Source organism: Nothobranchius furzeri, chromosome 14 (assembly GCF_043380555.1).
Source record: "Nothobranchius furzeri strain GRZ-AD chromosome 14, NfurGRZ-RIMD1, whole genome shotgun sequence".
Taxonomy (NCBI): Eukaryota; Metazoa; Chordata; class Actinopteri; order Cyprinodontiformes; family Nothobranchiidae; genus Nothobranchius; species Nothobranchius furzeri.
This window is the reverse complement of record NC_091754.1, coordinates 23298684-23314022: the sequence shown is the minus strand read 5'-3', so window position 1 is coordinate 23314022 and position 15339 is coordinate 23298684. Positions and strand designations below refer to the sequence as shown.

The 15339-nt window shown below is 43.8% G+C and overlaps 1 protein-coding gene across 1 annotated transcript; it reads left to right on the top strand.

The window, feature by feature from the left end:
• The first annotated feature begins 263 nt into the window (after positions 1-263).
• Positions 264-15043, top strand: fancb (FA complementation group B). Its single transcript, XM_015966355.3, has 8 exons — positions 264-1272; positions 1356-1499; positions 1610-1699; positions 1904-2032; positions 9484-9656; positions 10267-10688; positions 10767-11007; positions 14552-15043. The coding sequence occupies exons 1-8, from the start codon at positions 349-351 to the stop codon at positions 14943-14945; spliced, it is 2517 nt and encodes an 838-aa protein (XP_015821841.1). The 5' UTR covers positions 264-348; the 3' UTR covers positions 14946-15043.
• Positions 15044-15339: the final 296 nt, after the last annotated feature.

The following is a 15339-nucleotide window of genomic DNA, read 5'->3' as shown; positions in this document are numbered from 1 at the left end:
TTTAAACAACGAAAAGAAATGCCGTTGCACCCGGTTTCGTAGGCAGGCGTGCTCAGGGACACTGTTTTCGGCACAACACCGAAATGCAAAACCATGGCATTGCTACAAAATTATTTAATACGTAAGTGACGCGTTAACAAAAAAAACACCAGCCGTATACTTTGTTTATACCCTCAGATTTGCGAAAGTATATATCTGAATAAATGAGTTTGATGGTCGCTGATTTGTTTTGTTTACCTATTGTTTACCCATAATGCACTTCGATTGTCAGGAAGTGTTCGTGGCGCGCTACTTCGAGTGATCTAATTTTTTCTCGTAGAAAGTTCGTTTGACAGGAATCGCTACGTGATGGAGGGACTTTCTTCTGATATTTTTCGTCAAAATTTCCATCTCATCTCTCATTTTGGAAAGATAATCTCATTTAACTGCAAACAGTATTCAACCGTAAGCGACGGCGAAGTGAGCGAACTGATTTTTCGCAGGTTTTTCTTTGAACCTCGAGGCAACGCGTTCCTGAAGGCAGCAGAAGGGTCAGTCGTCATCAGCAGGAAAACAACAGACAAAGTAGAGATTGCGACATGCAAATGTGTCACAGATGTCCAGAAGAGAGCTAGAACACCTTGTGTTTTGGTGTCAAAGAAGAGAGTGAAAGGCGATAAATTCGTTTATCGTCTTTTCACGCTGAGCAGCTTAAACTGCCTGGAGCCCTGCATTGAATTTAAACTCTCCTACGAAATGCAAGACAGCGTGTGCATCCTTCAGGGTCCCACAGTGTTGTGGTGTCACGAGAACAGGATTTTTTACACATCCATCCATGCAGAAGGGGTTAAACAAATACCCATAGAAATATCTCATTGTATTTTTGGAGAGCTTCCCATCCCCAAAGGACACATTTTTGTTCTTGGGCTGCAAAGTCGTCCAGAACAGTTACCAAATAACCATCCAACAAACCAAGTAGTCGGCTACTTTCCTTGGTATGGGCAGGTGTTTAATGGCGCTGCTATTTTACCTCATCCTTATATTCCCATTGCACAGTGTGTTTTGGTGCTTTCGGCTGAAAAAGACGACCATTTGCTGAAATGTGCTGTGGTTGCAGCAACTTCAAATCAGCAACTTGTGTATTTTGAAAATGGAATTGTGAAAGATGTCTGCAAGCTACCCTTTGAGCATGCTGAAGACATTCAGGTGGTTAACACAGGAAGAAATGGCATCCTGTTTGTGATTTTCTCTAAACAGGGGAATGCTTGTGCAATATGGAAAGAAACATTTCAGGTATGCTTGGTTTGACATAGTTTTTCCTCCTTTTTCCTGATTTAATGTGTTTTATTATTCCTAATATGTTCACTCTTTTCCAGGTCGCTTCTCATTGGTCTGGAGTCAGCTCCGTCTACGTGGATGATTATCTGGGATGTGGAACAGACCAGATGCTGCTTTTTAGAGATCAAGGAGCAGCTTTGGAAAGCTTCCTTCTCACTGACCTTTGTGGTATTTCCTTCTCTGTAAGGCCAAATCTTTATTCCCTGAGCCACAATGAACTTCTTCACAGTTAGATGATGAAATTCACATTTTACGAAGAGTGCAAAGACTAAATTCAAAGTATGCCTTTCAGTGGGGTCAAGAATCTGAAGCATCAAAGACCACCCCGCCACCACAAGAAAACTTTCTCCTGACTCTTCAAGCTTTAGAATCCAGGCTACAGGTGAGTCCATGAAAGCATTAAGGTATGGAAACACTAATATAATGTCACATTTAACGTACTAATTGGATTTCTTAGTCATATGTTGTATAATCAATGATCTGAAAGGAGTATATATATGAAATAAACCTCTTGAAAAGGCCCTTCATTCAGACTCACAACACGCGTTCGTTAAGTGCTGTCAGTCAAGTGTTATTTGTAATTTAGAGTGGATTGATCGTCCTTCAAGAGCTTCAAAGCGAAGTGAGAGTGAAGGACAGAGTTCTGCAGCAGTCAGTCCGAGTCCTCACTGATGCGCTTTCAGAACAAGAGACCGTTCTCTCCCAGCATGAGCAGGTACACGTTTCACATTCATGTTTTACAATCCAAACTGCTTGCAGAAAATTGAACTTACTTGCTTACTTACACGATGAGACTTTACACTGCTTAATACTTTCACTGCCTTATATTCCATGTTTCACAAAACCCGTAACGGTTCTATAAAAACATGTAGAGGAAACACAAGTTAGACAAATAATTAAAAATAATTTTTTATAGGTACTTTCTCTGCGAGCTGCTCTAAGAGAGAATTTTCTGAGCTCTCTAAAGCCCTGTACCGAGTTTAGGTTCTCAAAGTGAATCAAGGACGGTGCGCTCAGGGCTCCACGTTGTGGAGTTACGGGAGCAGTATCGCTGCGGGGGGGGGGGGCAGAGTTGGAAACATGTTGAAATCTCATGCTGTGTTTTTGTAGAATCTTCCTTCCCTGATCGAAGGCGATGTTTCTTTGGCTGCAAAGCTTTTCAGAACACTTCATAACCAACCTACTTTCTGTAGATAATGCTATGGCTGACAGTTTAGCGCCATTGCAGCATCCGTGTGTTTTGTATAAGATTGCTTGGCCTACTGTAGTCATAGGTCTTATATAGTAATAAGTTCAGATTTCCACGTCCGCTTTTAGATTTGTCCGGATTGTTGTCTTACATCTTGTATCGATGGGGTATCAGGACTAATGAGTCCAGGAGGGTTTGTTTTTGGGTGGTACGTTTGTTAGAAAACTCAAAGATCCACAACGGTTGGTTAGCTGGGGACTTTAAAATTACATTTGATTTGTTTTGTTTTCTTTAGATAATCTGACTTGTTCTCAAACATACGTTTAACCCTCTCAGGCTCAAAATACGTTCTGATAAAAGGATGAACAACTAAGTCCTTCAGGGGTACTTCTGGGTTAAAAAATGCTCATGAAATACATATGTGGAGTAACCAGGTAGGTAGGTTTTAACCCTCCGGAGGCAGGCGTTGCAGATTTGCAACAATTAAAACCTGCTGACCTGGTTACTCCTCATACATATTTCATGAGCATTTTTTAACCCCGAAGTACCCCTGAAGGACTTAGTTGTTTGTCCTTTTATCAATTCAATTAAAGTTCATTTATATAGATAAAGTTTATTTATGTAGCGCCAAATCACGACAAGAGTCGTCTCAAGACACTTCACATAGTAAACATTCCAATACAGGTCAGTTCCTTAAGCCAATCAGTAAAAAGTTTCCTATATAAGGAACCCAGAAAATTGCATCAAGTCACTGACTAGTTCAATTCAATTCAAGTTTATTTATATAGCGCCAAATCACGATAAGAGTCGTCTCAAGGCACTTCACATAATAAACATTCCAATTCACAGTTCATTAAGCCAATCAGAAATAATGTGTCCTATATAAGGAACCCAGCAAATTGCATCAAGTCACTTACTAGTGTCAGTGGCTATACAGCAATCCTCATACTAAGCAAGCATGCAGCGACAGTGGAGAGGAAAACTCCCTTTTAACAGGAAGAAACCTCCAGAGAATCCTGGCTCAGTATAAGCAGCCATCCTCCATGACTCACTGGGGATCGAGAAGACAGAGCAGACACACACACACACACACACACACACACACACACACGCACGCACGCACGCACGCACGCACACACACACACACACACACACACGCACACACACAATAATGTGTCTACAGTTCTATTGTGATGTCTTAGTAAATATTCTATTTGGTGAGATAAACTTTATTGTATTTATCCTAGTGGATCTCTAATTTAATGGGTAAACTAGCAGTAACACGTCCAACGTCAAGGAAAGCAAAAAGTTATTATCAGGAGAGGGAGAATGTTTAAGTGGTTAGCGGCAGTGTGCTAGGTGATGGCCCCCTCCATGAGGCCACCACAGCTCAGCAGAACATCATTGTAGCTTCTTCTGGGGAGAAAAACACTTAGAGAGAAAATAAAGTTAACAGCTGAAATTGCAGAAAATAATACAGTTAAAGAGCAGATAGTAGAAGAAGGTAGTAGAGTGTGAAAAGTGGTCAGTGTATCCTCCAGCAGTCTAAGCCTATAGCAGCATAACTACAGAGATAACTCCGGATAATCTATCCTATTTAGATGGAGGCATGTTGGAGGCAGGGCAAGCGAGAGCCGTCTTTACCGACTGTACACTCCACCTCCCTCTACTCCCCCACTTGTCCAGATGTAGGCTAACATCAGATTTTAACCATAGGCTCTATCAAATAAAAATGTTTTAAGCCTATTCTTAAAAGTAGACAAAGTGTCTGCCTCACAGACTAAGGCTGGGAGCTGGTTACACAGGAGAGAAGCCTGATAACTAAAAGATCTGCCTCCCATCCTAATTTTAGATATTCTGGGAACCACCAGTAGACCTGCAGTCTGAGAGCGAAGTGCTCGGTTAGGAACGTATGGAACAATCAGATCACTGGTGTATGATGGAGCTTGATTATTAAGAGCTTTATATGTGAGAAGGAGGATCTTAAAATCTATTCTGAATTTAACAGGTAGCCAATGTAGGGAAGCTAGGACAGGAGAGATATGATCTCTCTTTTTAATTCTCATCAGAACTCTAGCTGCAGCATTTTGGACAAGTGAAGACTTTTAACTACATTCTGTGGACTTCCTGAGAGTAATGAATTACAGTAATCCAGTCTTGATGTAATAAATGCATGAACTAGTTTTTCAGCATCACTCCTGGAAAGGATGCTTCTAATCTTAGCAATATTCCAAAGGTGGAAAAAGGAAATCCTACAAACCTGTTTAACCTGGGAATTGAAAGACATGTCCTGATCAAAGATAACACCAAGGTTCCTTACTTTGTTCTCAGAGATTAATGTAATGTCATTCAGGTCAGGCGACTGGCTAAGCAATTTCCTTTTCTGGATTTCTGGTCCAAAGATGAGAACTTCCGTCTTGTCTTGATTTAAAAGCAAAAAGTTTAGAGTCATCCAATGTTTTTTGTCCTCAAGACAAGCCTGTAATCTACCCAACCGATTAGGTTCATCAGGGTTAATGGATAAATATAGCTGAGTATCGTCAGCATAACAGTGGAAGTTTATCCCATGCTGTCTAATGATTTTACCAATTGGGAGCATATACATAGTAAAAAGAATTGGTCCAAGCACTGAACCCTGTGGTACTCCACAAGTAACCTAGAGTATGAAGAAGATTTGTCATGTACATTTACAAAATGAAATCTATCAGACAGGTAGGATTTAAACCAGCCCAGTGCTGTTCCTTTGATCCCTACAACATGTTCAAGTCTAGTGTCAGTGTCTTCATAGCAATCCTCGTACTAAGCAAGCATTTAGCGACAGTGGAGAGGAAAACTCCCTTTTAACAGGAAGAAACCTCCAGAGGACCCTGGCTCAGTATAAGCAGCCATCCTCCACGACTCACTGGGGATGGAGAAGACAGAGCAGACACACCCACACACACACGCTCACCAAACACACAACATATATACCAAGTAATGTTTCTATGGTTACATTGTGATTTCTTAGTAAATATTCTATTTGGTGAGAGATAAACTTTATTGTATTTATCCTGGTGAATCTATAATTAAATGGGTAAACTAGTAGTAGCACAACTTATCAAAACTTATTTTGAGCCCTGAGAGGGTTAACTGTTGCAAAGCTGCAACGCCTGCCTCCAGAGGGTTAATCAATAGATGCAAATTACGATAAAGAGGTTTTCATCTACTTTTGTTGAAAGTAGAGACACGGCTGTGTTCAATTTCAGGGGCCACATCCTTCCAATGTTGCATTTTAAAGCTGTTACAGCAAATTTACAGAACAAGCTAGGTCATCCAAACACGGTCATTAAACACTTCTGGCAGAACCGGAAACTAGGGCTGGGCAGATCAATCTAAAATATCGATAGTATCGATCTAACGTTGGCATTGAGTATTTACTAGATACCTGCGTGATGGTATCGATTCCGTTTCTTCTAGCCTGGCAAGCCATGACGTACTCACCGCTACAGATGTCGGTCAACGAGGCAGTCCACCAAACTCCGTCAAAGAAGATGCAAAACACATCATTTTCCTAAATAAACGTTAGTACTTCTATCTGATCTTGACTCAAACAAAAGCTAAAGTCATAATAGTCCAAACCTGATGCCAAAGCCGTTTCAAACGAGCGGCTGACCGCCGACTAGTCACGTTTTTTTTTTCCAATAACATCCCGCCTACTTTGGTGTTGCGATTGGCCCATGAAATCTATATAGTGCCGTGATTGGACCACTACAGAACGTCAGCCATCTTTATTTGTAGTTTACCTGGCTGATACCTGTGATTGGACCGTTTTGAGCGGTAGCCATGTTTGTTTGCAGGGACATCCCGCCTACCTCGCTAAAAGAGTGCTGTGATTGGCACAGCGGGCCAGCACGAGACAAGCACAGAACAGCAGAAAGCACTGTTGTGGCTGCATGATGGAAGACCGAAAAAGGAGTGCCGTTTGGAATTATTTTACCCAGCTTTATAGATTTCAAATAGAAAAAAATCTTGAGCTTGTTAATCATTTTAAACCATTTTGTGTTTCCTAATGAAAACTTTATTTGCCTGAAAATGTTCCCTGTATTTTATAATCATCGTACACATGATTTATTAAAGGAAAAATTACAAAATATTTAAGTAATCAATAAAACTTGAGTTTTCAGACAAGATTCTCCATCATCAATATGAGAATCTTGTCTGAAAACTCAAGTTTTGTTGATCCTATTTATCTTAGTAAATCCCACAAAACTAGATGTTCTAGACTAGTAGTAAAAAGTATCGGTATTGGTATCGGTATCGGCAATAGTAGCCCCTGTATTTACTTGGTATTGGATCGATACCAAATTTTGCAGTATCATACAGCACTACCGGAAACCCACACTGCCAGAGGAAACGAGAACGTGCTAAACACCAGGCTCCGTTTTCCAGGTCCAAACGTCTTTTTTTTCCTGTGACTTCAAATGGTGATTTTCTTTGTGGGATTCTTGTAGTTTGTCCTAAATTTATAGTGGTAGCAGCTGGCTGTTTCTCCTCTGATATTATTGAGCCGCGAAATTCTCACACCAGTGTTGTCAGTGTTTCGCTGCCATGCGTATCCCATGAGAGCAGGGAGGTGAAGGGGTGGATTTTGTAGCCTTGGCGTTGCAATTTCAGTCGTGGCGCAGCTCCACGCCTGACCCTGTGTGGGTGAAAACTGGGTGTTCTGTTGTTAAATACGAGTGTGTAATGAATGGAGGACCAAGGGCAGTGCGGCTGTTTAGCGATAATGACAACCGGATGGTTAAATGGTTGTTTTCAGTCAAAAACATGATGTTGGTGGAGGTTTTTAAACAAGGGCGAGATAATTTGCTGTTGCAGCTTTAGGGTCAATGTAGTGCTGGGCGATATGGCCCACAATCAATATCCCGATATATTGAGGGTTTCACCTCGATAACGATAAATGGACTATAACTACAGGCATGCGTGGGAATTTGGCCAACCAGTCTACATGTGTTTTGTGGATTTGGAGAAGGCGTTTGACCGCGTCCCCGGGGGGCCCTGTGGGGCCCTTTGGGGCCCTGTGGGGGGTACTCCGGGAGTATGAGGTACCAGGCCCTCTGATACGGGCTGTTAGGTTCCAGTATGACCGGTGTAAGAGCTTGGTCCGCATTGCCGGCAGTAAGTCGGGCTCGTTCCCAGTGAGAGTTGGACCCCGCCAAGGCTGCCCTTTGTCACTGATTCTGTTCATAACCTTTATGGACAGGATTTCTAGGTGCAGCCAAGGTGTGAAGGGCATCCGTTTTGGTGGCCTGAGGATCAGGTCTCTGCTTTTTGCAGATGATGTGGTCCTGTTGGCTTCATCAGAACGTGATCTTCAGCTTTCGCTGGAGCGGTTCGCAGCCGAATGTGAAGCAGCTGGGATGAGAATCAGCTCCTCTAAATCTGAGACCATGATCTTGATTCGGAAAAGGGTAGAATGCCTTCTCCGGGTCAGGGATGAGGTCCTGCCCCAAGTGGAGGAGTTTAAGTATCTCGGGGTCTTGTTCACAAGTGAGGGAAAACTGGAGCGTGAGATCGATAGACGGATTGGTGCTGCACCTGCAGTGATGGGCGTTGTACCGGTCTGTCGTGGTGAAGAGAGAGCTGAGTCAGAAGGCGAAGCTCTCGATTTACCGGTCGATCTACGTTCCTACCCTCACCTATGGTCATGAGCTTTGGGTAGTGACCGAAAGGAGATCGCGGATACAAGTGGCCGAAATGAGTTTTCTCCGAAGAGTAGCTGGGCTCTCCCTTAGAGATAGGGTAAGAAGCTCGGTCATCCGGGAGGGGCTCGGAGTAGACCCGCTGCTCCTCCACATCGAGATGAGCTAGTTGAGGTGGCTCGGGCATCTGGTCAGGATGCCTCCTGGACGCCTCCCTGGTGAGGTTTTCCGGGCACGTCCAACCGGGAGGAGACCTAGAGGTAGACCCAGGACACGGTGGAGGGACTATGTCTCTCACCTGGCCAGGGAACATCTTGGGATTCTCCCGGAGGAGTTGGCCCAAGTGGCTGGGGAGAGGGAAGTCTGGGCCTCTCGCCTTAGGCTACTGCCCCCGCGACCCGACTCCGGATAAGCGGATGAAAATGGATGGATGGATGGATGGAACTACAGGCATGCACAGAAACAAAAGTTGTTAACTAGATGGGGCTGTCACATGTTTTAGGTTGAGTCACATATTTATGTTTCTCAAGGTGGTACAGCTTCTTAAAAGGACATGAATGTTTCCAACCTCCGCACATCTTTTCATTTTTTATCATCAAATTTATTGATATGGAAACATTTCTCTCTCTGACAGTCAGAAATTTAGATAACGACACATTTTTGATTTATTGCCCAGCCCTAGGTCAATGACATCACTACAAAGCAACAAGACTGGCCAAAATGCGTTTTTATCTTCCTTGAATTTCATCAACAAAGGACCCGTCCTACCTGGTCAACGTCCGTTTGATCAAGTCAAGTGGCTTTTAGCCAATCAATTTGCGCCACTCTAATCACATGACACCAGTGAGGCATCGACTTGCAAGTGACGATTGCTTTGGCCAGGAGGTCACCTCATTTGTTTTGCTGTTGGATTTCCGATGTTTACTTTATGTAGAAATTCTGCTGTTGAGTTGTTATGGATGGAATCTTTGCTTTTGTATTTGAAGTAAAAAGAAGTTAACATTTCACAGGAAAATAACGCTATGTCATAAATTAAACTTCTAAAACTGTCATATCCTAGTCAGACTGTATTTCTTCGATATTTATACCTCCAGAAACTTTTTTTAAAAGCACAATAGTTTCATTTTCCTTCAATCGGGCGTTTTGTAACAACGTCCTTTAGTTCAGGATACCACTCAATATGTCCACCATGACTGCCTAAATGGTAAATTGAAATGTCTGACAGAAATTGCTGTTCTGGCCCATGGCGTTATCCCCTTGTCACTGCTGATTATAGTCTTTGCGCTCTCTGTCTAGGAAGGCCTTGTAGCTCTGTGGGACAGTGATGACGAGTCAAAAGAAGAGACTTCAGATGACAGGATGCAAGACACGCCAGCAGTGTCTTGGAAACCTCAAATTGACAAGCTCTGGCATCGCTTCACCGGGGACCGGATGGTTGTAGGAGTGATACTAACTACCGAGAGTGCCACGTAAAAACACCATTTCATTTTTAATCATGGCAGATTGTGTACTTTTGAACATGTTGGCTTTTTGGACCGAGGTTTTAAAACATCTCATCTGTTAAAAACGGCTCGCTCCAACCGCAGAGCTGTTATTATGCTGCTTGAGCAGATAATATTTGCCAGTTGTTTGCCTGATCTAAGCCCCAAACTTTAAATCAGATGCAAGTTGACAAGGTTGTCACCATGGAAACACGTTTTTAATAAGCTCCTTATGAGGGAACTAGAAGCCCTCCGATTCCTCCCTCCACCTGTTCCTGTTTTTTTTTTTTTTTTTTTTAATTTGAGAACATGCCGAGGAAAACTACTCCTGACGTTCCCGCCTCGAGCGCCTCTGTATTCCTGTTTTGATTGCCGCTCTTTTTCAGCTGATACAACTTCGCCACCTGGAAATGTTAGTGTTCATCAGTGCACACGCCATCCTAAATACACACACACACACACACACACACACACACACACACACACACACACTCCCTCACTCACTCACTCTACGTCTAGCTTTGTGTTTAATTTCCAGTTTGATTATTCAGTGTCGGTGTGATATCTGATTGTTCATGATGTGTTATTTTTGTTCCAGACCGGTGACTGATGTGAGCTTATCCCTCCTGACAGAGGCAGGCCAGAGCTCGGTGCCTGCGGTAATCCAGACCCTGAGCCAAGTGTTCCGGCTCCCCGCGCACCGCCCCTCGACACCATCCCTCTCCTCCTCCACAGCTGCCTTCACGTTCTCGGAGCCCGCAGCCAAAAGAAGCAAGCAGCGCATCGCCAGCGATGATCTCCACACAAGCAGAGTGGCTGTGACTGGGAAGACCGAGCTGGCACCTATGCTGACCTCTGGCTGCGTCAAGTGCCGTGTCATGCTCCATTACGCGCAGAAAGCAGATGCTTTATCCCCTGTCAGCAAACCAACACCAACTGTGCTGCACTGTGGTCAAATTTCTGTAGACATTCATGATGTTGTTCCAAAGCCACTGCTGAAAACACCAGAGATCAAAACAGGTACATAAAGCAGAATTTGAGATTTTAATTCTGGCACGCGGAGGACTAATAATTCATTCATCCTTTTCTTTTCTCCAGATGAGGTTAGCGAAGACTTGTTGAGTTTGTTGACGGTGCTGGATCACTGGGTCCTACACATAGACTCTCCTGATTACAGTTTGGGTGATGTAGGTGGCTGGATCCAGAAGAGAGAGGGTTGTAAGAAGGTAGAAGTGAGTCCTCAGTATCTGATCATAGATTCTTCTGCACCATCTGGTCTGATGCTCCTGCACTGGGATCAAATAACCCCGTTCCGAGGGGAATTGTCCATCCACTGCAGGTAAACCATTTATAGTTACTGGTCCTAAAGTTGACAGTTCATTTTTCTCTGTCATTTATCAGTTTTACTGGACCTTTCCACCAGACGCATAAGCGTTACATAACATCCGCAGCAATTAGCCACTGTTGAAGTGGATGGGTGCATTGCCACTTGCCATGAAGTGTCCCAGTAGCGTAGGAACCCATCTCTTTGTTAAATTTACACTTCGGGTTCGTTTTTTACATGCTGCGCTTCCAGAACGCATCAAGCACAGCAATTCAGATCAGGCCAGACAGGAAGTCTGATACTGGTCAGTGTAAAACAGTGGGAACTTTCAAAATAGGACACGTGCAGATTTAAGGTTGGCTAAACATTAAAAAAAAAAAAAAAAAAAAAAGATCGTTACCTAGGACGTCTCTTAATTTGAGGCAAATCACATAAAAGAAACTACAGACTTTTCAGGATGCATGCTGCTGTCATTCTTGCTTGTTTTTGTGTGAATAGCTGAGTCATGCATGACCTTAGAATTTTATGGATGATTCCATGACCTCGCAGCACCTGCTGCCTGGAACGTTTTCGCTGCCGTTACACATCTGAAGCGGTCCCAGTGGGAAAGGAGCTCGCGGGTAAAATGCGTCTATTACGTGACACGCTGCTCACGCAACCAATAGAAAGGCTGGGTAAGAATAGGTACATTTAGGTTTTGTGACTAAATAAAATGTGTTCAAGAAAGTTTATATGATCTGAAATCTGGAGACGCACAACGCCATGATGCAGAGATGCAAGGGCTCTGCAGCAGGCCTGAAGATGACCCTAATTATTTAACTGTCCGTCGAAAGCGACGGAGACCACAAACGTGTGACTTTCTTAAATTTCGTAAACAGCATTGCCATTCCCCCCTTGAAAAAAATATAAAGAATGCCAAAGACATCTAGCGACAGACATGGAGCTAATTGAAGAATGTCTCACGGAAGAAGCTCTGACTTGAACGTTTATTCACCGCAACTTAAGACGAGCTGCAAAGACGAGCTTCAGACCTTTTATTAGTGGACAGAAGTGACAGGAAACGTGAGTTGAGAGGTGGTGATTGCATGAAGAAGTGGAGGAGAATAATCCACGTTAAAAAAGTCTGAAATACACAATCAATCAATACATTGTCATGGACCAGAGATGGTACTGCAATTGTGGCAGGATACCCCCCAAAACACTACGCCCTCTGTTGTCCTGGCGGGGAACTGCTATGCAAAAGCCCCCAGGCGAGAAGCCTGAAAGGAAAACGTCTCCATCAATGCGTGTGCGCGAGTCCGCATTCGAGCTGACGGAGACGTTTAAACCAGGCTTAAAGGGACTTTACGGAGTTTTGAATTTTTATGCTCGCGATTGCCCCCTCAGGCCAAAAGCGTAATGGCAGCTTCTATAGTAGGCACGTGTACACTCCTTAACGAAAATAACAGCTGAGACAGTCCCTTGTGTGTGTGTGGCCCGGAGGACAGAGGACAGGAGAACGCACAGCTAATTAATCAAATAATTTGGTTCTGTACTTTTCTCTTCAGCACAGCCGACGAAGGTTTATGATGGGTCAGTCCCTGCATGCTCAGATCATTCCCTTCCCTTGCTTGAAAAATTGTTCCAAAATGAAAGTTGAACCCACATCTTTTTTATCTGTGAATTAAATGCCGTTCGGCGAATCTCAAATAAAAATTTGGGCATCTTACTGTAAAAAAATATATACAATTAATGTAAAAAAGAAACTATATAAACTACATTGACATCCAGAATCGAACCCGGGTCTTCTGCACGTAAGTCCGACAATTTACTAGGCGAGCTACTGCGCCAGTGACGTGCTTTGTATCTGTAACATTTATATCCTTGATGACAGCTGAAACAACGTTCAAAGAATGGTTCGGAGGGCTATGCCTGAGCGTGAACGCGCAACGAAGCAGCCTGCTCGACCCGAGCATCTCTCTTTTTCTGTGATTTTACAGAAAAACAGGCAATCACAGTAAAAATGCCAGGGCTCATTCTACAGGACCAGGGCATTGCAGGAGAATGTATGAAGAAGAAATTTATTATTTCTATACATGTTCTGGCTGTCAAACTTCCATAATGCCCCTCTTAAGTTTGATATTTATTTAAGGCTTGAACAACCCAGAATAAGGATCTCTTGTTTGGTTACCCACTGAAGAAGAAGAAAATATCATTTCTATAGCGCCTCTCAAGATAAAAATCACGAGGCGCTTCACAAAAACAAAAAATGTAAAAATATTAAAAAGAATTTAGAATATGGTTAAAAATATATTTAAAATGAGCAAAAAAACTGACAATTGTCATTAAAAATGTAAAGAAAGAGAGAGTGAACAGGAAAGAGGGAAATCAGTGGATCCTGAGGAAGGTGGAATAGGGGGAGCAGAACAAGGAGGGGGTAATGAAGGTCACACAAAAGCCAGCTTGAACAGGTGGGTCTTCAGCTGCTTTTTAAAGGAGACCACTTAGTCCACTGATCTCAGGCTGAGGGGAGAGAGCTCCAGAGTCTGGGGGCCACAGCAGCAAATGATCCGTCACCTTTGGTCTTTAGCCTGGTGCTGTACAACCAGTAGACTTTGATCACTGGACCTCAGGGACCTGCTGGGGGTGTAGGGACTAAGAAGATCACCAATGTAAAATGGTGCTTGTCCATGTAAAGCCCTATAGACCAGAACCAGGATCTTGAAATGAACCCTGAAGGTGACTGGCAGCCAGTGAAGCTGGAGGAGAAGCGGGGTGATGTGGGTGTGTTTGGAGGACTTGGTCAGAAGCCGAGCACAGGCATTCTGAACCACCTGTAGACGGTTCAGGGAGGTGTTGCTCAGACACGTGAAAAGAGAGTTACAGTAGTCTAAGCGTGAGGAGATGATGGTGTGGATAACTGTCTCAAGTTCAGAGCGGGACAGAATGGGACTCAGCTTAGCAATGTTCCTGAGATGGAAGAAGGAAGAGTGAACAAGAGAACTGACATGAGAATCCAGGGTGAGAGCTGGGTCAAAGGTCACGTCAAGATTCCTGACAGAAGGTTTGGTGTGAGAAGCAAACTGACCAAGAGAGTCTCTGACTTTGGGAACCAGCTTGTCAGGGGCACAGATGAGGATCTTCAGCTGAAGAAAGCTCCCAGCCATCCAGGTTCTGATAGAGTCTAAGCAGGTGTGTAACAGCTGCAGCTTAGACATGAGGACAATGAGTGGTGAAAAATCACCACTCATTGTCCTGGTTTGTGTCGTTTTATTCCAAAGCAAAGGAAAAGGTGGTAGAGGTGGGCTCAGCTGAATTTCCATAAACAGATTCAAAGTTGACAAGGCTTTGAAGCTGCCTAAGACGCACGTCTGCATGAGATTCCCCTGAATATCAAAGAGATTAGGCTTCTCTGGCAAGCGGCGCACTTAAAGTTACAAATCCTGAAAATAAATTTTAAACAGGCAGGTTGCTGTGGATCGGCTGACAAACGACAAGAAAGATGAAGACATCCTGAAACTCCATTCCACCGTGCATTATGTAATGTCATGTAAATGCTGTCTCTTCTGCTCCCTTGCAGCCAGTTACAAATGCTCCAGTTCTTGGACTCATTGCTGGCGTTCCTCCCTGCGTCCTGTTTCATCCAACCTGTCAAACACGCAAAAAGTCAGAGCGCAGCCCAGGTGTTTGCCTTGGTTCTGGAAGACGAAGTGCTGTCCCTCAGGGAGTGCGTGTCGTTGCTGCTGTGTGGAGAAGAGGCGGGAAACGAGGAGCACTGCGAGGAAACCCCTGATCCAGGTTGTGTGGAGGGGCTACAGAGGTCTAGAGAGGGGTGGCAACAGGCCGTGGAGAGGAGCAGGAGGAGGCTGAGCCCTCTGGTGGATGTTGGGATGTACCGGGAGGTGATCCGAAGCATTTCTGACATGCAGATGGATGGGGACTTGGCAGGGCTTATTTACACTCAGAGGACTTAACTCGGCTTATAAGCTACAGACGTGATTATTGTTGGAAGTCCTGTTGTCATCTCTGCCTGTGCTACAAAGCGTCTTAATAATAAATTAAATAATCTCTGTTCATGTGGTTTAATCTGCACCGAGATCCTGCCCTCTCTGCTGGATTATACTCAGTTTATTTCAGTGTGTTCCCCATGCTCTCTGCCTTTTAGCTTTGCCAAAAGTTCGTTTCTTGTCCACTGAGTCACCTCCTGGGATTCTCCGCACTAATCCAACATTGCTGCATTGTCCCTTTTGACCCTATCGGTTTATAAGGAACTCTAATGTCTCTTGCTGCTTCTGCAGGAAACAAAAACTAAAGTAAGAGCAGATTCTTACAGCGTGAAGCTTTATACGTATGCTCTTTGGTTGTTGT